The following is a 22,996-nucleotide window of genomic DNA, read 5'->3' on the forward strand; positions in this document are numbered from 1 at the left end:
GATGGTAGGGGAGGTGGGTCCAAAGTTAGCATTTGTTTTGAGAGGACTGTACTGTACTGTAAAAGCAGGGATGTGCTGTTGAGGCATTAACTGGCTTTGGTCTGACCACAGTTGGAATATTTTAATACATGATTTTAAAAACTTTAAATTATGATTAGAAATATATTTATATATACAACAGATTCTGGTTAATTGGGTCACTTTGGCCCAATTAAGCTGCTGCCCCAATTATACAAAGTTTCTTGGATATAGTTAGAAAAATATAAAAAAGACAAACTACCGCTTAAGTAACTAAGTAACAAATTATGTATTTAAATGAAATCAGAACAAATTAGAACACTACCAACATTATGACAGTACAATAAAACTGTGTATTACTTCCCAATAGTTACGGAAGGATGAATTCATCCAGGGTAGACTGGTGTATAAGGGGTGTCCGGAGAGGGTGGAACCCCATTGAAGGAGCTTGTTGTGTCCGTTCTGTGGCAGCTCACTCACTTTGGGCCCTACAGGACAGTCAGCTCTCACTTGTGGCTCCAGAAAGCTGTTTGCATGCGACAGCGGCCACACCACTTCGACAGGCAGGCTAAACCAGGTGAGGGTTGCTGACAGCCTCATACCCATGTCTGTCCTAGCACGTGAAATCCGCTCTGGTAGAGTGGGTGGGTGATATCAACAGAGGGAAGGCCGTTCTTCAATGCTTCGTGGAGAGCAAAGGGCATGAAAAGCACAGAAGTCATGGTTATCCACTGCGGCAAGAAAGCCCCCATTTTGTGATGACAACTCATACCACTGGACATGGTCGTCCAAGGTCAAGACAGTGGAATTGTCCAAGTGCAGCAGCTTCTCCACGTTAAAAACTCTTCAGCACAGGTTTCACTCTCATCGCCCAGCAACTGATCTCCTGATTGACTGTAATAGAACAAGATTAGTGCAGACACCTGATGCAGATAATGGACTGCCTTCATACAATGCTTTCAATTATTGCATCCTCCAAATCTTCATTTTCATTGTAACATTCAAGATGATTGACAATACCTTCAAATTTTTCATAGTTCCCAACCTGTTGAAATAATGAAATCATTTCATTTTCACTCCCAGCCATTTCTGACTCCTCCAAACTTCAATGCTTGAAACTGCAGCGAGTAGAACCAGTTCTGAACTGTCTTATTGCCTCTTTCTCAGCAACAATCAGTGAAAAAATCTCTGCTTTTTGAACACTATTTCAATACTGTTGTTGCTAAGCGGTGTAGTGTCTAACAGCCACACGTTCATGTGACTTAGGCTAATTACAAACCCTCTGTCCCAATGAAATGGCAGTGTGTCAAATAAATGAATAGAATCCCAGCTATTTTCTCTGTTAGTTTTTGTTCTTCAAGGGATGTCCCAAATAAGCAGCTTCTCCAATTAACCAGATGTCCTCGATGATGGAGGTGGCTGAGTCTGCACTTTTCTGCAGCTTGGTCTGATCCTGCGCAGTGGCCACTCCATGCCAGACGCTGATGCAGCCTGTTCGAACGCTCTCCACGGTACATCTTTATTCTGCTTTCTACGAGAGCTTTACCTCATTCTATCTCAATGCACTGATGTGATGATTTGATCTGTATGAACAGTGTGAAGTTCAAGCTTTTCACTGCACCCCAGTACATGTGACAATAATATTAAACCAATAGAAAGCAGAACGTTTTGGAGAACATCCTTTAATCTCTTTCTCCCTGCTGCACACAACAATAATAAATCAATGTACCAACTTATAATATTTCAGAATATGGGTGCTCTGGACTCCTGGTACGTTCTCATCCCAAAACACACCCACCTCACCACAGGAGCTCCGACTGCCAATGCCTTCATCTCTTGTCATGCCTGGGCAAAATCTTGTCGCCTCTTTAATGGCCTGACTTGTATTGTTAATTGGTTTATCATTGAAAAAGGATCTGGTGTTTTTCGAACTTCAAGGTAAAGTTATTATCAAGGTACATATATAACTCCCTGAGATTCATTTCCTTGCAGGCATTTACAGGAAAATAATGAAATACAACAGAATTTAGGAAAAAGTATGCATAAACAAAGACTGACAAACAACCAAAGCGCAGAAGAAAAATAATCACGCAGAGATAGATGGGTAAATACATGCAGGTACACACGGAAGTTCCTCCCATGAACATATGGATTTCCTCTGGGTGCTCTGGTTTCCTCCCACAGTCCAAAGACATCACAGTTAGTAGGCTAGTTGGTGATGGCAAATTGTTCCATGATTACTCTAGTGTTAAATAGGTGGGTTGCTGGCTGGTCTGGCTCATTGGGCCAAAAGGACCTGTTCTGCACTGTATCTCTACATAAATGAATACATACATACATACATAAATAGAGAAATAGTGTATATTAATACATAAATATGTCAATAAAGAAATAGATAGATAGATAAATAAATGATTGAATGAATAGTCAGATATGTAGATAAATAAACAAACAGCATTGATGGTGACGGGGTGTTGTGGACTCTGTTCGTTATACCCTGAACTCAGTCTGGTCAAACAATGAATGTCCGTGGCTTGTCCTTACTTTTATTGATGAGATCCAGCACGGTAACAACTCTCAGTGTGGGTGTAGACTTAGAACTGGTTCTAAAAGGGATCAATTAATGAACAGTAGCCTGCTTGCACTGCCCAATTACTGCTGTTGGGGAGGGGATAGTGAGGGCTAATAACTACTAAATTGGGATATGGATTATGCTAATGTGGTTTTAGGGAAGCACAGATGAAGCTGAGAACTAAAAACATGGAATCCAGATGGGCCAACACCCAGTTTCAGGAACTTCACTAATGAAGTTGCAGCGTGCACCCATTGTAAGAGAAAATTAGATTTACTGTTACACCTGTAGATCGTCATTTTATTCTGTAATCAGGACCCAGTCTGCTACTTAATTAAGTCTTCCTGTAGCCACTATTCTGCTAACAAAATGTAGTTTACTGGTAATCTCACCAACTGGGAATGTAAAAACTGTAACAAATCCATGCTCGGGTAGATCAGCTTTGACTGGTCTTCTGGTGTGAACCAGTTTTTAATAAATTACACGTTATGTCCAACACCAATTCTGTGTAATCTTTCATTGTGCTCCTACAACAGAACTAGTTCTAAAAGGGATCATTTTACTGACTAGACTGCCCGCGGCACCTACTTACACCCATGTGATCAATTCAGCTACTGATCCATACGTCTTTGTAATGGGGAAGGGAAGCGGAGCACCCCGAGGAAACCCACAAGGTCACAGGGAGAACATACAAACTCCTTACAGACAGCGGCAGCAATCGTACCTGGGTCACTGGTGCTGTAATAGTGTTACACTAACCGCTCTGCTACCATACTGCCCCTTACCGTTCCTACTTATACCCTTACCATTGGAGACGTGTAGTATCTGTGCAAGATGTTGATGAAGTCAGTAATGGTCAGCATGCCTGCAGAGAGCGGAGAAAGAGCAGTTATACACGGGGCCTGTTAACGTCACTGACCGGAGAGAGGGTCTGCGAGAGTGGCAGAGAGCGGAGAAAGAGCAGTTATACACGGGGCCTGTTAACGTCACTGACCAGAGAGAGGGTCTGCGAGAGTGGCAGAGAGCGGAGAAAGAGCAGTTATACACGGGGCCTGTTAACGTCACTGACCGGAGAGAGGGTCTGCGAGAGTGGCAGGGAGCGGAGAAAGAGCAGTTATACACGGGGCCTGTTAACGTCACTGACCGGAGAGAGGGTCTGCGAGAGTGGCAGAGAGCGGAGAAAGAGCAGTTATACACGGGGCCTGTTAACGTCACTGACCGGAGAGAGGGTCTGCGAGAGTGGCAGAGAGCGGAGAAAGAGCAGTTATACACGGGGCCTGTTAACGTCACTGACCGGAGAGAGGGTCTGCGAGAGTGGCAGAGAGCGGAGAAAGAGCAGTTATACACGGGGCCTGTTAACGTCACTGACCGGAGAGAGGGTCTGCGAGAGTGGCAGAGAGCGGAGAAAGAGCAGTTATACACGGGGCCTGTTAACGTCACTGACCGGAGAGAGGGTCTGCGAGAGTGGCAGAGAGCGGAGAAAGAGCAGTTATACACGGGGCCTGTTAACGTCACTGACCAGAGAGAGGGTCTGCGAGAGTGGCAGGGAGCGGAGAAAGAGCAGTTATACACGGGGCCTGTTAACGTCACTGACCGGAGAGAGGGTCTGCGAGAGTGGCAGAGAGCGGAGAAAGAGCAGTTATACACGGGGCCTGTTAACGTCACTGACCGGAGAGAGGGTCTGCGAGAGTGGCAGAGAGCGGAGAAAGAGCAGTTATACACGGGGCCTGTTAACGTCACTGACCAGAGAGAGGGTCTGCGAGAGTGGCAGGGAGCGGAGAAAGAGCAGTTATACACGGGGCCTGTTAACGTCACTGACCGGAGAGAGGGTCTGCGAGAGTGGCAGAGAGTGGAGAAAGAGCAGTTATACACGGGGCCTGTTAACATCACTGACCAGAGAGAGGGTCTGCGAGAGTGGCAGAGAGGGAGAAGACAGAAGAGAGGGCAGAGAAAGGGAGAGAGTAGGGGAGGAGAGAGGAGTAGGTGAGTGGGCAGAATGGGAAAGAGGGTGAGAGAGTGATAGAGGAGAGTGGGGGAGAGAAGAGGAGTGAGGGGAAGAGGGAGGGGAGGGGAGAGGGGAAGGAGGGGGTGAAGAAGGAGAGTGGGGGAGAGGGGCAAGAGTGAAGAGGGGAAGTATTGGGGTAGAATGGTGGGGTAACTGAGAGAGAAATTCAGAGGGAAAGTGGGGGTGCTGATGACAAAGGGGTGGATGGGTATAGGGCAGTGGAGAGAGTGGGGGAAATTAGGGATTGAGAGGGAGAGTGGGGAAGATTGGGGAGAGATTGGGAGGAAAGTGGGGGAGATTGGGAGAGATTTTGTGAAATAGACTGGGAATAGAGGAGCGACAGGTTGAACAGGGAGAGTGAAGGTGGAGAATGGGGGGACAGGTGTTCTGACCATTATTACACTGCTGCCTGTGGCACCATACTTGGTGCACACATTGGCAGCCATACTTCACTACACCAGTGACTGATAGGACAAAGCAGTTTGAACATGTTCGAGGTATGAAGGTTACTGATATCAGTCATCTGCTCTTGCTTCAGAAGTGGAAGATGTTGTACAAGATATTGCTGAGGCCACTCTTGGTGTACTAGATCACACTGCTACAGGAAAGGCGTCATCAAGCTGCAAAGATTGCAAGGAAGATTTGCAAGAATATTGCCAGGACTCAAGGGCCTGAGATACAAGTAGAGGTTGGCGGAATGGGACTTCATTCCTTGGAATGTAGGAAACTGAGCAGCAGTTTTAATAATATCATGAAGGATATAGATAAAGTAAATGCACATAGTGGGAACACAGAATGCTGGAGGAGCTCAGCAGGTCAGGCAGCATCTATAGTCGGGAATAAATAGTCAACGCTTCAGGCCGATGCCCTTTGTTAGGGCATCAACTGGTTATTGTCCTCTATAGGTGTGATGCTACCTGACTTGCTGAGCACCTCTAGCTTTTTGTGTGTGTTGCTCTGGATTTCCAGCATCTGCAGAATCTCTAATGTTTGGGAACATAAGGGATCCTGCAGATGCTGGAATCTGAAGCAACTACCTGCTGGAGAAACTCACTTTGAATGATTACAGTTGTTCTTTAGGAGAGGGTCTCCAGAAGTAGAGGCAGATGCATTAGGGACATTTAAGAGACTGTTAGATAGGCACATGGAAGAAAAGAAAACAGAGGGTAGGGCTATGTGGGAGGGAAGGGTAGATTGATATATTGTGTTAGAGGGGCAAATGGGACAAGCTTAGATGGCATCTTGGTTGGCATGGACGAGTTGTGCTGAAGGGCCTGTACCAGTGCTGTATGACTCTATGAGTCTAAAGATGTGTACACTCCAGTTACATTCTGACTCCAGGATCTAAACTCACCCACAAAACATTGCTCCTTGCTGTTCCAGAGAGGGGCTGCTCTCAGACCATTGGCGACCATTGCCAGGAAGGCTTTCTTCACCTGCACAGAGTTGAGACAAGCCTCAGCCTCTTATTCCTCTCATTCTGTTTGTGATCACTCCCAAACCTCCATCCCAACCAACACTGAGGCACAGCTCAAATGCTAACAATAAATTTGCCAATGACACTCCTATTATTGGCAGAATTTCGGGTAGTGACAAGGAGCTGTACAGGAGTGAGATAGATCAGCTGGTTGAGTGGTGTTGCAACAACAACCTTGCACTCAACATCAGTAAGACCAAGGAAATAATTGTGAACTTCAGAAAGGGGAAGTTAAGGGAACGCACACCAGTCCTCATCGAGGGATCAGGAGTGAGACAAGAGAGCAATTTCAAGTTCCTGGGTGTCAACATCTGCAAAGATCTGTCCTGGACCCAACATATTGATAAAATTACAAAGAATGTACAGAAGTGGCAAAATTTCATGAAGAGGTTGGGGAGCTTTGTATGCAACCAAAGACTTGTGCAAATTTCTATAGATGAACTATGGTGAACATTCTAACTGGTTGCATCACTGTTGCGTATGGAGGGGCCACTGTATAGAAAAAGCTGCAGAAAGTTATAAAGTCAGTCAGCAAAATCATGGGCACTAGCTTCCCTGGCATTGAGGACATCTTCAAAGACAATGCCTCAAAAGATAGTATCCATCATTATGGACCCACATTACCCAGGACACGCCCTCGTCTCATTGCTTCTGTCAAGGAAGAAGAACCTCCTTATTGAAGACAGATACTCAATGTTTCAGGAACAGGTTCTTCCCCTGGGCCATCAGATTTCTGAATGGACAATGAAGCCATGTACACTACCTCACTATTTTTTGCTCTCTTTTTTGCACTACTTATTTATTTTAATTATATATTTTTTATTGTAATTTATAGTTATTTTATTATGTATTGCACTCTACTGCTGCCACAAAACAACAAATTTCACAACATTAATATTAAACCTGATTCTGATTCTAATTCCCTCAATAGACCTCAGTCTCACTGGGCTGTGGGTTACAGGCTGTGCCCACTCACCATTAGTGGGAGTACCATCAGCTTTGCAGCATCACCTCTCAGAAAATGGGGCAAGCGAGGTTGAGGGGTGTGTGAGGCCCACCACCAGGATCACTAGACCTCCTTATTAAAACCATCAAAAAGATCATAAACAGAGCAATGAGATTCAGCTCTGGAAAGATGAGAAATTATGTCAAAGCTGGTGAGATGACATAATTAGAGAGTGTGCAGAGGAGATTTACCAGGATGCTGCATGGATTAGAGAGAATGCATTATGAGGATAGGTTGAGGGAGCTGGGGCTTTTCTCTTTGGAGCGAAAGAGGATGAAAATGGCTTGATAGAAGTTCCAACCTTTTAAAGTACTGCAAGATCAATCTAGCCCCTCCCTCCCACATAGCCCTCTAAAAGCCTATCTAAGAGCCTCTTAAATGTTCTAAATGTATCTAGCTTTTCCACTGCCACTGTCACTGTGTGAAATAAAAACCTGAGATTAGGAAAGGTGAGAAAGCTTTAGAGTGGGCGCTTATGAGATTTATCAGGATGTTGCCTGGATTAGAATGTGTATCTTATGACGAGTGGTTGAGCACATCAGGGCTTTTCTCTTTGGAGCAAGCCAGGGTTTAGGGTGAAACCACAAATAACATTGCTTGTGGGACAAAGGGCCTGCTCCTGTACTGGACTATGTCCTGCCAGGAAAGGAGCTCGAAACACGTGCAGTCCAGAGAACGTGCAAAGGCTTCCTGTCTGATAGACATAGGTTTAGGATGAGAGGGTAAAGATCTGCACATGTCGCTCCACTCTTCAAGAACGGAGGGAGGCAGAAGAAAGGAAACTATAGGCCAGTTAGCCTGGCTTCTGGCTGGGAGTATGTTGGAGCTAATTGTTAAGAATAAGGTGTTGGGTACTTGGAGCCACATGAAAAAATGGGCCAAAGTCAGCATGGTTTCCTTAAGGGAAAGTTTTGACTGTCGAATCTGTTGGAATTCTTTGATGAAATAACAAGCAGGATAGACAAGGCCAAATTGGTGGGTATTGTATACTTGGATTTTCAGAAGGCCTTTGACAAGCTGCTGCACATAAGGCTGCTAAACAAGATAAGAGTCCATGTTATTACAGGAAAGATACCAGAACAGATAGAATATTGACTAAATGGCAGGAGGCAAAAGGTTGGTATAAAGGGAGCCTTTTCAGATTGTCTGCTGGTGACTAGTGGTTTTCCACAGGGGTCTGTGTTGGGACCAAGTCTTTTTATGTTGTACGTCAACAATTTTGATAAAGGAATTGATAACTGTCGCCAAGTTTGCAGTCAATATAAAGATAAGAGGAGGGGCAGGTAGTGTTGAGGAAGTAGGGAGGTTGCAGAAAAACTTAAACAGGAGAATGAGCAAAGAAGTGGCAGATGGATCCAGTGCCAGGAAGTGAATGCTCATGCAATTTGGTAGAAGGAATAAAAGCACAGAGCATTTTTGAAACAGGAAGAAAATTCAAAAACCTGAGGTGCAAAGGGATTTGGGAGTCCTCCTGTAGGATTCCCTAAAGGTTAATTTACTGGTTGAATTGATGGTGAGGAAGGCGAATGCAGTGTTGGCATTCATTTCAAATGGACTAGGATATAAAAGCAAGTCACTGGTGAGGCCTCCCTTGGAGTATTGTGAACAGCTTTGGCCCCTTTATTGAAGAAAGGATCTGCTGACATTGGAGAGGGTTCAGAGGAAGTTTGCCAGACTGATTCCCGGAATGAAAGGTTTATCACATGAGCAGCAATTGAAGGCTCTGTGCCTGTACTCACTGGAATTCAGAAGAATGAGGAGGGATCTCATTGAAAACTATCAAATGTTGAAAGGGTTAGATACGGAGGATGTGAAGAAAATGTTTCATTTGGTGGGGGAGCCTAAGACCCGAGGGCACAACCTCAAAAAAGAGGGACGCCCATTTAAAACAGAGAGGAAGAGGAATTTCTTTAGCCTGGCGGTGGTGAATCTGTGGTATTCGTTTCCACAGGAGGCCGTGGAGTCCAGGTCACTGGTGCATTGAAGGTGGAGGCTGATTGTTATTGATTTATCAGACTGTGAAAGGATATGGGCAGAAGGCCGGAAAGTGGGATTGAGAGGGAAATGGATCACCATGATGAAATAGTGGGACAGACTAGCTGGTCTTTCTGCTCCTATGTCCTATGGTCTTATTTATATGAGAACTGGGAAACAGCTTCTTCACACAAACGGTGGTGGGGTATGGAATGAGCTGCCATGGGTGTAAGAAAGTGACAGAGGTGTGTACAATTACAACAGTTAAAAGGCTTTTGGATGGGTAAATTCACCCAGTGGCCATTTATGAGGTACAGAAGTGGAACCCAGTATAGTCTTCTGCTGCTAGAGCCCATCCACTTCAAGGTTCAATGAGTTGTGTGTTCAGAGATGCTCTGCTGCTCACCACTGTTACAATTCAAGGTTATTTAAGTTCCTGTTTTCTTCCTGTCAGGAAGTGGAAGCTTTAAAGACGATGCAGATCTACCAAGATGCTAACTGCGTTAAGAGCGAGCTGGGGCTCTTCTCTACAAGCTGAAGTTGGTGACTTGATTGTAGGTGTATAAGATAGTAAGAGGCATAGATGAAGCCGACAGTCAGAGTTTTTTTTTCCCAGGGTGGAAATGGCTAATAGGAGGGGCATAATTTAAGGTGATTGGAGGAAAATATAGGGGGGGGGGGGTTATGTCAGAGTTAAGTTCTTTACACAGAGCATGGTGAGTGCCTGGAAAGCCCTGTGAAGGATGGTGTTAGAGGCAGATACAATACGGGCATTTAAGAAACTCATAGATGCTCTTTTGTACATCTCTGGAATATGGATGATCAGAAAATGGAAGGAGTTGGATTGATCTTAAAGTCCAAAGGGCCAGTATGCAGCTGTAACGTTCCATGTTCTAACAATGGAAGAAGGGAGACTTTAGATTGTCCTTGGAGAAGGTTAAAAGGTCAGAATAACAATGGCGGCCTGTACTGTGCTGTACTGTTCTCTATTTCAAACAAGGAATTCAGCAGACATTTCTTCATCTAGGGGCCGATGAGTGTGTGGGGTTACCCTCACAGGGAATAGGGAAGGTTTTGATGCTTAAGGAAAAGCAGGACAAATGCAGACTCGGGAAAGGAGCAGATGGACATGATGACAGGGGAAAAGATGCAATACAAAGAAGGCATGCCTGTAACTATATTTTATTAGGGGTTTGAGGAGGATCGATATGTCACCAAAGGCTCTAGCAAATTTCTATGGTTGTACCATGAAGGGCTTTCTGACAGATTGCATCACTGTCTGGTATTGGCTTCAATGTGCAGGATCGCAATGATCTGCAGAGGGTTGTAGACTCCACCAGCTCCATCACGGGCACAATCCTCCCCACCAGCTGATGCACCATCAATAACTCACTCTGAGACGTAAAGGCCAGATATCGGCTTTTATTGACTGGAAGAAGGAACAAGCAGTGAGTGACCACCATACTACATCCTGGAGACTGAGATGGCAGGCTCAGGCCTCAATCGCCTTTATACAGGGGACTGTGGGAGGAGCCACAGGAGCAGTCAGCAGGGGGCATGTCCAGACTGGTATATGTAGTTCACCACACCAGCAAGGACATCTTCAAATGGCGGTGTGTAAAGAAAGATAGTGTCTGTCTGGGAGGAGGTCAGGAGCCTGGGCGCCCACATTCAACTTGTTAGGAACAGCTTTTTCTCCTCCAACATCGAATTTCTGAACTGCCCATGACTTCTATGTCATTGTTCCTCTTTTGCTCTATTTATATAATCTTTGCAGCTGAAGTAATTTTCGTCTTACACTGTACTGCTGCCACAAAACAACACATTTCATGACACGTGTCAGTGAACATAAACCTGATTCTGAAGGGTTAGAACCAGTATTGACCAGCTGGTATAACAGCCTACTGTTGTACTGTGAACTTTACGTAGAACAAAACAGCACAGTCAGGCCCTTTGGTCCCTGGTTTTCTGCCACCATTTTAACCTACTCCAAGATCAATTGAATCCTTCCTTCCACTCGGTGCTCCAGTTCTCTATCATTCATGTGCCTACAAATCTCTTAAATAGTCTCTAAGAGTACCTGCCCCCACCGTCGCCCCTGGCAACCCACCACTCTGTGTAAAATATCTATGCCTGACACCCCCTCATACTTTTTTCCCACCACCTTAAAATTATCCTCACTGGTATTAGCCTTTTCCATCCTGGGAAAGGTCTTTGGCTATCTACTCGATCTATGTCTCTTGTCATCTTGTACACTTCTATCAAGTCACCTCTCTTCCCCCTTTGTTCCAAGTAGAATTTCCCTACCTCATGAGACATGCTCTCTAATCCAGGCAGCATCCTAGTAAATCTCTCTGTACCCTCTCCAAAGCTTCCACATCCTTCCATTTGAGCAGACCAGAACTGAACACAATCAGAGCTTTATAAAGATGGGCTCCTGAACTCATGCCACTGACTAATCAAGGGCAACATTCCCACTGATCAACTCGCGTGGCAACTTTGAGGGACATACGACTCTGATCCCTCTCTTCCTCCACGCTTTTAAGAATCACATTTTAGCCCCTTGCCGACACTCCCAGTCACATCCCCATCAGCCCTGTCTCACCTGCAAGGTGGTATCGAAGACAACAAGTTTGGAACTGGTGGGGATGGCATCATAGCATTGATGTGCTTTCATGAAGTTCATGTAGATGTTAGCATCTGGCTCCGACCCTTTGGGGAAGAGAAATGGAGTCAAACCTCACAGAGATTCAGGATCGAATCGGGAATTGTACCCCAACTATCCTACTCCATCTGGTTGTGGCTCAATAAAACAGGCTGCTGGAGGAACACAGCAGTTCAGGCAGCATCTGTGGGGTAAAAAGGACAACTGGCATCTGGTGACACGAAATATCAACTATCCCTTTGCCTCTGCAGAAGCTGCTCAATCTGCTGAGCCTCACCAGCATACAACATGCCCGAAGTCCGTACCGTTGTGGGCACCCCAGTAGGGTAGTTGTTAACGCAACGCTATTGAAGCTCGGTGGGGTGGGGACGGTCGTAGTTCAGTGTTCAATATGGTGTTTGCACGTTCCTCCCCATGAACGGCAGGTGCTCCGCTTTCCCCCCACATTCTAAAGACATACCAGTCGTGAACTGTCCTGTGATTGGACGAGGGTTAAATAGATGGGTTGCTGGGTGGTGCGGCTCATTGGGCCAAAAGGCCTGTTCACACGGTACCGCCAAATAAATAAACAAACAGAGTGAACATCTGGGGAGGCAATCTTTAAGAGAAGGTTGGTTAACTAGGGGTTCTTTCACAACTAGAAAAAAATTCAGTGGGGGAAATAGTTATTTTAACCATTTATTTATTAAATTTATTGTCATAAGCACAAATACATGTCTGCACAAGTGTAATTAAATACTGCTGCTTCACAGGCAAATAGCATTAGAGACACAACATTCACAAGAGAACAAAATTAATCCTGAAATATATAAAAATTATACTTGGTCATCATTTTACTTTACGTTCAAGTTCATATATACAACCAAATGAAACAACATTCCTCTGGAACACGGTACACCCACAGTACCTTTGTCACACACAGCACAAAAAACTAAATATTGCCACAAATAAGTTAATACAGTGTAATTCAAAATGCATGTAGTGCACAGCACAGGTAAACAGTAAACAGCTCACTGTCCTGGTGACGAGACCTGGGTGGTGGCAGGGTATTCATGAGTCTCACAGCCCGAGGGAAGAAGCTGCTACTCAGTCTGGCAGACCTAGTCCTGATGCTCCTGTGCCTCCTTCCTGACGGTAGAGGGTCAGAGAGATTGTGGGATGGGTGGTAGGGATCCTCAACGAGGCTCCAGGCATTCTCTTTGCTACGTGTCACAAAGAAGAGGGAGGGAGACCCCAGAGGTCATTTATACTATCCTCGGTAGGGCCTTGCAGCCCAGTACCTCACACTTCTGTAGGACACAATGATGTAGCCAGACCGGATATTCTTAATAGTGCTCCTGTAGAAAGTTGTTAGAATGGCGGAGTGGAGCCTTGCTTGCCTCAATCTCCTCAGAAATTGTAGACACTGCTGTGCCTTCTTGACTATTGAGAAGAAGTGGTGGGTCGAGATTAGATCATCTGTTATGTGCACAACAAGGAACTTTCTCTCTCTCTCTCCACAGTAGAGCCATTGACATGCCTTCCTAAAGTCTACGATCATCTCTTTTGTCCTGTCCACATTGAGACTTGGGTTGTTGACAATCCTCTCTGCCTCCTCTGTGGATGTCGGCTCATCATTGTTGCCGATGAGGCCAACCACTGTGGTATCATCAGCGAACTTGACGTAGTTTGAGCAGGATCTGGCAGAGCAGTCGTGAGTCAGCACACACTGAGCACACGACACCATGCTCAGCATGATGGAGCTTTAGTGTTGCAGGTCACCACTCCACTTTATCAACTTAGGGAAATAGAAGCCACATTTCTTTCTTTTAACTATTTAAACGCCGTATCATCCTAGTGAATATACACTTTGAGACCAGTATTTTAGTACATAGCACAGTACAGCACAGCAACAGCCCTACAGCCATAATGTCTGCGCTGAACATGTTGCAGAGCTGTTATGAACCCCGTAACTGGGTCACTTACCAGCAAAGATGGAGACATCTGTTGAAGTCTGATGATACTATTTTAACAGTATTTATTAGTAAAAATACACAAAAATAATATCAATGCAAATATACAGATAATATACGTCGTCAATACTAAATCTAAAAGTGCGGGTATAATAATAATCAATAAGAAATAAGCTCTATCGTTGTCTAGGGGATAATGTATTGTCCGATGGAAATATAAAGTTCACTCAGTTCATGCAGGCTGCAGCCTTTGTGTTGCAATTGTTGGAGAGAGAGAGAGATTTTGAGGAAAACTTGCCGGCTTTCCTTTTATGATTTCGATCCGTCAGGAGTCTCGTTGTCGTGGCCTTTTACTTGTGGCCTCTCCTTTAGCTAAACCGTTCTTCCGTGATGAGCCCACCACCCTGGCAAGGGAGGACGCACACGAGCTCTCACCGGCATTCACTATAAAACGCGATCACTGGCTTTCCAGCGTTTCTCCTGGTGCGTCTAAAGGGGTTGTTCCCCAGACCCTCTTTTATCCTTACTCACGGGGTCTCAGATGTCAATCAGATTGGGATGATGCAATCCCTCAACCAGCCCACTCTGGTCGTCCCCTGAGGGGCTTCAATGTACAGTACTCAATACACAATTCCGTCTCCAAGAGACAATAGCCGTTATCCGTGGTTCAGTTTCGCTGAGGCCAGGACACATTCCAAACCTTGTGTATTCTGCGTGTCTCTCTCTCATTTCCTGGGTTCCAGACCCGAATTAATAGCGATCTTGCGATTCTCACAAAGGAGGGGCGACTTTGTACCCTTCGGCCCCTCAGAGTTGCGTCACATTCGTAACAGAGCTAAACCAAATCTCTTCTGCCTGCATGTGGTCCAAATCCCTACATTCCTTACTATCCACGCATATATCTAACAGCCTCTAAAACACTTCTATCTGAATATTATTCAGATTATTATTTTTATTCAGATGTATTATCACATTGATTACTAATTTAATTGGCTCAGCACAACATTTTGGGCTGAAGGGCCTGCATTGTATTGTTCTATGTTCTGTACACATTGCAACAGTGAAATGCATCTTTTGTGTCAACAACCAACACAACACAAGGATGTGCTGAGGACAGCCTGCAAGTGCAGCAACACGTCCTAGCACCAAAATTGCTTGGTAGAAGAACACAGAACACAACAAGCAATAAGACAGCCCCATTCCTCTTTCCCGCCTACCCACCCTCCCAGAACAGGGCTTTTGCCCTCCAGTTTCTGGGCTTCCGCTGAGGAGCTACGTCTTCCGGACTACTGATCAATCCTCGGTATCGACCCCTGGACGAGCTGATCACAGGACCCCGCAGGTCAATCTCCGTCTAACCGGCCCTCGTGCCTCCTCGTGCCACCACCGCCCCAGGCAGCGTATTCCAAGCACCCGCCACCCTCTGTGTGAACGAGAATCTGCCTTGCACAGCTGCCTTTTGCTCCAGATCTCCGCACCTTGCATCTCCTAGGAAGTCAGAGGTATCTGAGGGCGGTTCCCTGGAGGCGGTAGGCTCTCACAAAACATTTAACAAATATCCAGAGGAGCACTTGAATCACCAAAGTATCAATGCCAACAGGCCAAGTGCTGGTAACTGAGATTAGTGAGGATGAGGAGTTTAGTTTAAGTCAGAGACACAGCACGGTAACAGACCCACTCGGCCCTTCAGACTCACCCTGCCCAATTACACCATGTGACCCATTATCTTACTACCCTATACGTCTTTGGAGTGCGGGAGGAGACTGGAGAACGTGCAACCTCCTTGCAGACATTGGAGGGAATTGAACCCCGATCTCTGGTGCTGTAAAACGTTACGCTAATCGCTCTGCTACTGTGCCGCCCTCCACACATATAGATTACTCAATACATAATATCCATGAGAGGTTTGGACAGGTACATAGATGAGAGAGATATGAGGGGGGAGGTAAAGAGGCAGGGGTGGCAAAGACTAAATAGGCTACGGGACCTGCTTCTGTGCTGTACAACTCTATCCCCTCATGACTACAGAGAATAAGACCATTAGAACTGGGATCAGAATTGGGCCACTAGGCCTGTCAAGCCAGCTCTACCATTCAATCATGGCAGATTTATTACCCCTCTCAATGCCTTCTTCCTGTAACGTTTGACACCCTTACTAATCAAGAACTTATCAACCTCCACCTTAAATATACCCAATGACTTGGCCTTCTCAGCCGTCGGTGGCAATGAATTCCACAGATTCACCAGCCTCTGGTGAAAGAAATTCCTCCTTGCCTCTGTTCTCTGGCTGTGACTACGTCAGAGGGTCACGGTGAATGTGTTAGATCCATGATGTTCAATAACTTGACTTTCATATCAGATTTTGAACAACTGCAAGGATTTGCATTATGCCATCAAAGCGCCTTCATTCGGAGATGAATACTGTACTTAAACCGTAAAGAAAGCTAGGCCTGGCTATTGATACTAATTTGATGCAAACTCATCATCAAAACCTCCAGATCTGGAACTGAACAGCTCCCTTTGCAATTGGATCCTGGATTTCCTGACCAACAGACCACACTCGTTAAGGACAGGCAGTAACACCTCTGGCATGATTATTCTAAACACTGGTACACCACACGGTTGTGCCCCCTTCTCTGCTCCCTGTACTGCATTGCCAGATTCATTCATACTTCATCTACGTTTGCAGGTGATTGCACTGTAGCAGGCCCTACCTCAAATAATGATGGGCTGGAGTACAGGAAGGTGATAGGGAGCTTAGTGACATGGTGCCAAGAGACCAGCCTTTCTCTCAATGTCAACAACACAGTAGAGCTGGTTTTGACTTCAGGAAGGGGGCAGTGCATGTGGTTCTGTCTAAATCCATAATGCTGAGGTTAAAAGGACTGAACATCACCAACAGCCTGCCATTAACATAAGAGATCCTGCAGACGCTAGAAATTCAGAGTAATGCAGACAAAATGCTGGAGGAACTCGGAGTTCAGGCAGGATCAATGGAGTGTAATAAACAGTCAAAGTTTTGGGCCGAGACCCTTCATCAAGAAGGGAAAGAAGACAGAATCAGAAAGTGGAGAGAGGGGAAGGAATACAAGTTAAAAGGTGATAGGTGAAACCAGGTGGGTGTGGCGGGGAGAAGAGAGTGAGAAGCTGGGAAATGCAATCACATAGATGAATGCCTTTACGTCCTCTGGAGACTGAATAAACCTGGCATGTCCTCTTACCAAGGTGCTCTTATTGATGGATCATAGAAAGTGCCCTATCTGGATGCATCATGGCTTGATATGGTAACGACCTCAAGAAACTGGAGAGAGTTGTTGACATGGCTCAGCTCAGCATGGAAACTTGCCTCCACTGCTTGGGCTCTGTCTATGCTTCTCGCTGACTTGCTAATAATCAAAAACTCCACCCTCACCGTTCAACCTCTCCTTTTCCCCCTCCCATGTGCAGAAAATACTAAAGCCTGAATGCACTTACCACCAGGCCTGGCAAAGCCTTCTATCCCACCGTTATAAAGTTAGTGAACAGTCCCTTCGTATGATAAGGACTCCTAACCTCACCATCTACCTTGTTGTCTTTCTCTGTAACCATGACACTATATTCTGCATCCTGATCTTGTTTTATCTTGTAATACTCCAAGAGCTGCTCCAAAGTGCGCCGTATGAGGTCATTCTTACCCTCGGCCATTAGGCTCGATAATGAGTCAACCTAAAGCCGGGGAAGTGATGACCCCCTCCTGTTAGACTGTTTGTGGTCACTTACTTTTTATTCTTTCTACTTCTCTTCTAATATTTATACCTGTGTAATACTACTGTGACACTGTAAATTCCTTGGGGATCAATCCACCTCAATGCACTGTGACAATAATAAACCAATTTGACGATTTAGATTTTTTTGTATAGTATTGCATTGAAGAATGAAGCACATTTATAGATAGAAACAGAGGTACTTACCAACACTGTCAGGCAGAAACTTTTCAAACAGACTGCTGTCCTGATCTGCAAGCTTAATAACAATGATGGTGCACGGTTATCATCAAATGGTTTAAAAAAGGGCATAAAGGCGCTCTATCAGAAACATTCAAAAGCGTGACGGAGTTCATGACCTTGTGGAAAGTTTATGGACAATATGAAGATAAGTGAAGGAACAGGTAATGTTGAGGAAGCAGACAGTCTGCAGAAGGACTTAGACAGATTAGCAGAATGGACAAAGAAATTTCAGATGGAATGCAGTGTAGGGAAGTGTATGATCATGCACTTTGACACAAGGAATAAAGACAGAGTCTATTTTCTAAACAGGGAGAAAATTCAGAAATCAGAGGTACAAAGGGACTTGGCAGTCCCAATATGGGATCCTTTAAAGGTTAACTTGCAGGATGAGTCAGTGGTAAGGAAGGCAAATGTAATATTAGCATTAATTTCAAGAGGACTGGAATATACAGGCCAGGATGAAATGCTGAGGCTTTATAAGGCAATAGTCAGTCCGGCTGCATCTGGAGCATTTTGAGCAGTTTTTTAGGCCCCTTATCTAAGAAAGGGTATGTTGGCATTGGAGAAGGTCCAGAGGGGTTTTACAAGAATTTCCTTAGCCAGAGAGTGGTGAATCTATGTAATTCATTGCCACGGATGACTGAGGAGGCCAAGTTATTGGGTGTATTTAAAGCAGATGTTGATAGATTCTTGATTGATAAGAAAGGTTACAAGAAGAAGGCAGGAGAGAGGGATTGAGAGGGGAAATGAATCAGCCATGATGAAATGGCAGAGCAGTTTCAAGGAGCTGGATGGCCTAATTCTGCTCCCATATCTAAAAGTCTCATGTTATACAGCCTGTAGCTGAATTTGAATAATTTTCCTTAAATGTACAATGCAAAACTGAAAACACTGTTCAGACTTTGGCTTAAAATCTAATCTCTTAGCTTTAGCAGCAGTGCAAAGAAGGTTCATCTCAGTGAGGGGATAGGCAGAGACCGAATCTCCCTCCTCATTACTTTCATTCTAAATTCTCCTCCTTCACTTCCTCTGCTGCTCTGATTTCAGCCTTTCTCAGTCCTGAGCTTTAGTCAGTTTTCCCACCAGATTCTGCTCTTCTCACACCTGCCTTCCTTCCTGTCTCGTTCATTTGTCCTGCTTCTTTCTAAACCTGTTATTCCTTTTATCTTTAGAATCATTCTCTTTCCTTCACTCAAGTTTTTTCTCAGTCACCTTTCTCACTCTTACAAACACTCTCTCTCATTCACCCCTATTTTCTCCCTGCCTCTCTCTTTCAGCCTCTCTCTTCTTCTCACACTCTCTCCCTCTACCCGTCTCTCTCGCTCTCACTTTCTCTCCTGTTGCTTTCACTCACTGTCACCCTATTTGTTTCTTCTCTCTCTCTCTCCCCCTCCCTCTCTCTCCCCCCCCCCACTCACACACATTCATATCTCTCTCCATGGCAACGTTCCCCTTGTTCATCTTAAAAACGTTCCAGAACATTCTATCATTGAAAGCTTTACAAATCTGAAGCCACAGTTTCAAATTTTGTCTCCTCTGCATCACTGTGCAGTTGTTAATTCCAATTTTGCACAGTTTCTAGTCTAAAGGTGACACCATTGTGTTATAAGTTGAACAAGTCTGATGGTAAACTGTACCCTACACCATCATGTTTATGGTAGCTGGTGGAGCAGAGTGACAGAGGCTGTGTGAGAAGGGGTTTCTTGACTTAGAAAGAATTCAAGACAGTCTGACAGGTAATGCCTGTGTATAATGTGATCCTCCTGTCTACTTCTGACAAACATCTATTTCTCTGCCAAGCCAACAGATTGACAGGGTCATAAAGATGGTGTGTGGCATATTTGCTTTTATTAGATTAGTCATGGAATTCATGAATTGCACCTTTATAAAATTCTGGTTAGGCTACATCTGGGGTATTGTATTCAGTTCAGGTTCCCCATTACAAGAAGGTTGAAGAGGGTGCAGGAGAGGTTCAGCACGATGCTGCCTGGATTAGAGAGTACAGGCAATAGAGAGAGGTTGGACAAACTTAGTCTTTTCACTTCTGGAGCAACAGAGGCTGAGGGGAAACCTGACTGCAGTTTGTAAGATTATGAGGGGTATAGATAGCTGGTCAGTGGTACAACGCCTTAGAGTGTAAGACTGGGGTTCAATTCCCGCTGCTGTTTGTAACGAGTTTGTACGTTCTCCCAGTGACCATGTGGATTTCCTCCGGGTGCATTTCCACATACATTTGGAAAACTGTACTCAGTTCAGGAAGGATGTGGAAGCCTTGGAGAGGGTGCAAGGGAGATTTACCAGGATGCTGCCTGGACTAGAAGGCAAGTCTGATGAGAATAGATTGAAGGAGCCAGGGCTTTGCTCTTTGGAGTGAAGGAGGATGTGAGGTGACACAGTGGAGGTGTACAAGATGATAAGAGGCAGATATAGAGTGGATTGCCAGAGACTTTTTCCCAGGGCAGAAATGGTTAATAGAAGAGGCATAATTTTAAGCTGATTGTAAGAAAGTACAAAAGGTGTGTAAGAGAGCTAAGTCCTTTGCACAGAGAGTGTTGTGGTGGGTTTGTGGAACACCCTGCCAGGGACCATGGTATCGACAGGTATGCACATTAGGGGTATTTAAGGAACTCCCAGCTAGGCATATGGATGCTAAAAATATGGAGGGCTATGTAGGAGGGAAGAGTTAGAGTTAGTTTAATAGTTTGGCACAACATTGTGGACTGTGCAGTTTTATGTTCTAGGTTAAAGCTCGTCTATTTTTTCCATGATGAAAGTGTCTAATATGCATTTAAAGTGGGGGGGGGGGGTTCAAAGAAGGTGAGTGGGACAGTTCTTTAACACCCAGATGGTGCTGTAATCCAGGCACCCTCAGAATGAATGCAAACATTACACTTGCTTTCCTTACTGCCCACTCATGGGGGTCAGAATCAAAATCAGGTTTAATATTTCACTGACATATGTTGTTTTGTCGCAGCAGTGCGTTGCAGTGCATAGTAATCAAAATTACAATAAGAAAAACATTTTAAATATTAAATAATATAACTAGTGCAAAAGAAGAGACGAAAATATTGAGGTAGTGTTCATGGTTGGTTGTCCTTTCAGAGGGAAAGAAGCTGTTCCAGAAGCACTAAGTGTGACTTCAGGCTCCTGGACCTCCTCGTCGATGGTAGCAATGAGAAGAAGTGATGGCAATCCTGGGGAGGTGCAACTGGCAGTGCGCACAAGCAACAAGGAGAGAGAGTTAACAAACGATGCACTGATAAGAAAAATGAGGAGAGTGAAGAACAAGGACAGGTGCAAAGTCAAGTGCAAATGAGGGAGAGGGAGTAGAGAAGCAGACTGAAGAACAAGCTCAGAGGAAGGAATAATCAAGACACTGCTGGCCCTGCAATGCACGGTATTTGTACCTGTTCTATTGGCTCCTCATAAGCTTCTTGCATTCTGTGTCCGGTGTTCTCAGCACAGATCAAGTTTAAACTGCACACCATGAATGCCTCCTCCTTCAACAGCACTCCATTCTCGGGTTGGAATGCAAACAGCTTACTTCACTGCCTAAATTTGTCACATCAGCAGACTCACTTAGGAGCTCTCCTTAGTAGGAGTTAACTGCCTGTTACTCGATATAAACACACGAGAGCTTCACAACTCACATCACTCACTGAAGGGTCACACTTAAAGCAGGAACAAGACTGAATGGGAGGGGGCAGAGATAGAATCAGGGTTAATATCACTGGCATATGCCGCAACATTGTTGTTCTGTGGCAGCAGTACAGTACAACACATAAAATATACTAGAAAATACAATAAGGGATATATATTAAAAACAATTAAATAAGTATTCCAAAAGAGTACAAGAATGGTTCATGATGATGTATGGATGCAAGATTCAACTGAAAAGTCTGGGTGTTTACATATCTACACAATAATGGATTATTGTGAGTTAACTATTGGCTGAAATCTAAATGCGTGCTTCAGTTTCTACTGTAGATAGAACATTGAGTCTAATGAATTCCCAGGCAGATATTTTTCAGGGAGCTGTGGAAGAAACGTCAGCAAGGTTCTCTCTCTGCACCAACCTCTGTGCATGCAGAAGAACGGTTTGGCATGGACCAGATGGGCAGAAGGAGCTTTTCCTGTGCTGTAGAGCTCTAGAATAAGTCAAATAAGCATTCAGCCCCTCGAGTATGCTCGATTATTCCTCTAAATCCCTTTCTCCTGCCTTCTCCCCATAACCTTTGACACCTTTACTAATCAAGAACTTATCAACCTCTGCTTTAAATGTACCCAAAGACTTGGCCTCCACAGCTATCTGTGTGGCAATAAATTCCATGGATTCACCAAGCTCTGGTTAAAGAAATTCCTCCATCTGGTTAAACTCATTGGTCACCTGTCGTACACCTGCAGGCCCTTAGTGGTCAACCGGAAATCACAGTGCAGTCAGTGGAGGGGAAGTTGATGGCATGATGGACTGGGTTCTGGCACCAATTCGCACTGTCCTGGGAAAGCAGACGACACAATCAAGGGTCCCTCACATCCCAGTCATTTTCTCTTCTTCCCCCTCTAGGAGACAGAAAAGCTTGAAAGCACATAGCAGCAGACCCAAGAACAGCTTCTATCCCACTGTATTGAACAGACCTTTTAAAGGCGAACTCTTGATCTCTCAACCTATCTTGCTGTGGCCCTTACACTTTATTGTCCACCTGCACCGCACCTTCTCTATAACCGTAACGCTATACTCCGCATCACACACAAAATACTGCAGGAGCTCAGCAGGTCAGTCAGCACCTGTGGAAAGGAATGAACAGTCGATGTTCCTGTCTGAGACATTTCATCAGGACTAGAGAGAAAGTGGGAAAATGCCAGACTATGAAGGTGGGGGAAGGTGAAGAAGGACAAACTAGTCAGGTGGGTGGAGGAGGGGAATGATGTAAGAGGCTGGGAGCCTATAGGTGGAAAAGGTAAAGGGCTGGAGAAGAAGGAATCTGATAGGAGAGGGGAGTGGACCATGGGAGAAAGGGAAGGAGGAGTGAAAAGGCAACTGTTTTTCCTTCCATTGATGCTGCCTGACCTGGTGTGTTTGTGTGTGTTGCTCTGGATTTTCAGCATCTGCAGAATCTCCTGTGCTTACTATATTCTGCAAGCTGTTTTCTTTTTACTACATTAGTGTAATTATGTATGACATGATCTGTCTGGATAGATCATGAAACAGTAGATTGTCTCTGAACCCTGGTAGACGTGACAATAATAAACAAACCATGTGGTGGATTCTAAGCATTGGTATTGGTTTACTATTGTCACATGACCAGGATACAGGGAAAAACTGACCTTGCATTCTGTTCAG

General features: G+C 44.9%; 1 protein-coding gene across 2 annotated transcripts in view; it reads right to left on the bottom strand.

Moving 5' to 3' along the window:
- The window catches only part of LOC132392979 (5'-AMP-activated protein kinase subunit gamma-1-like), a 57,818-nt gene extending 36,640 nt beyond the window's left edge, over positions 1-21,178 (bottom strand). For both annotated transcript variants that reach the window (XM_059967623.1, XM_059967622.1), the window contains exons 1-5: positions 21,063-21,178; positions 17,620-17,671; positions 11,658-11,764; positions 5,950-6,031; positions 3,397-3,455 (exon numbers count right to left, since the gene is read on the bottom strand). In XM_059967623.1, coding sequence (XP_059823606.1) covers positions 3,397-3,455; positions 5,950-6,031; positions 11,658-11,764; positions 17,620-17,671; positions 21,063-21,143 — 381 coding nt within the window. In that variant the 5' untranslated portion in view covers positions 21,144-21,178. The remainder of the gene's footprint in view (positions 1-3,396; positions 3,456-5,949; positions 6,032-11,657; positions 11,765-17,619; positions 17,672-21,062) is intronic.
- Positions 21,179-22,996: the final 1,818 nt, after the last annotated feature.

This window comes from Hypanus sabinus, chromosome 4 (genome assembly GCF_030144855.1).
Source record: "Hypanus sabinus isolate sHypSab1 chromosome 4, sHypSab1.hap1, whole genome shotgun sequence".
NCBI lineage: Eukaryota > Metazoa > Chordata > Chondrichthyes > Myliobatiformes > Dasyatidae > Hypanus > Hypanus sabinus.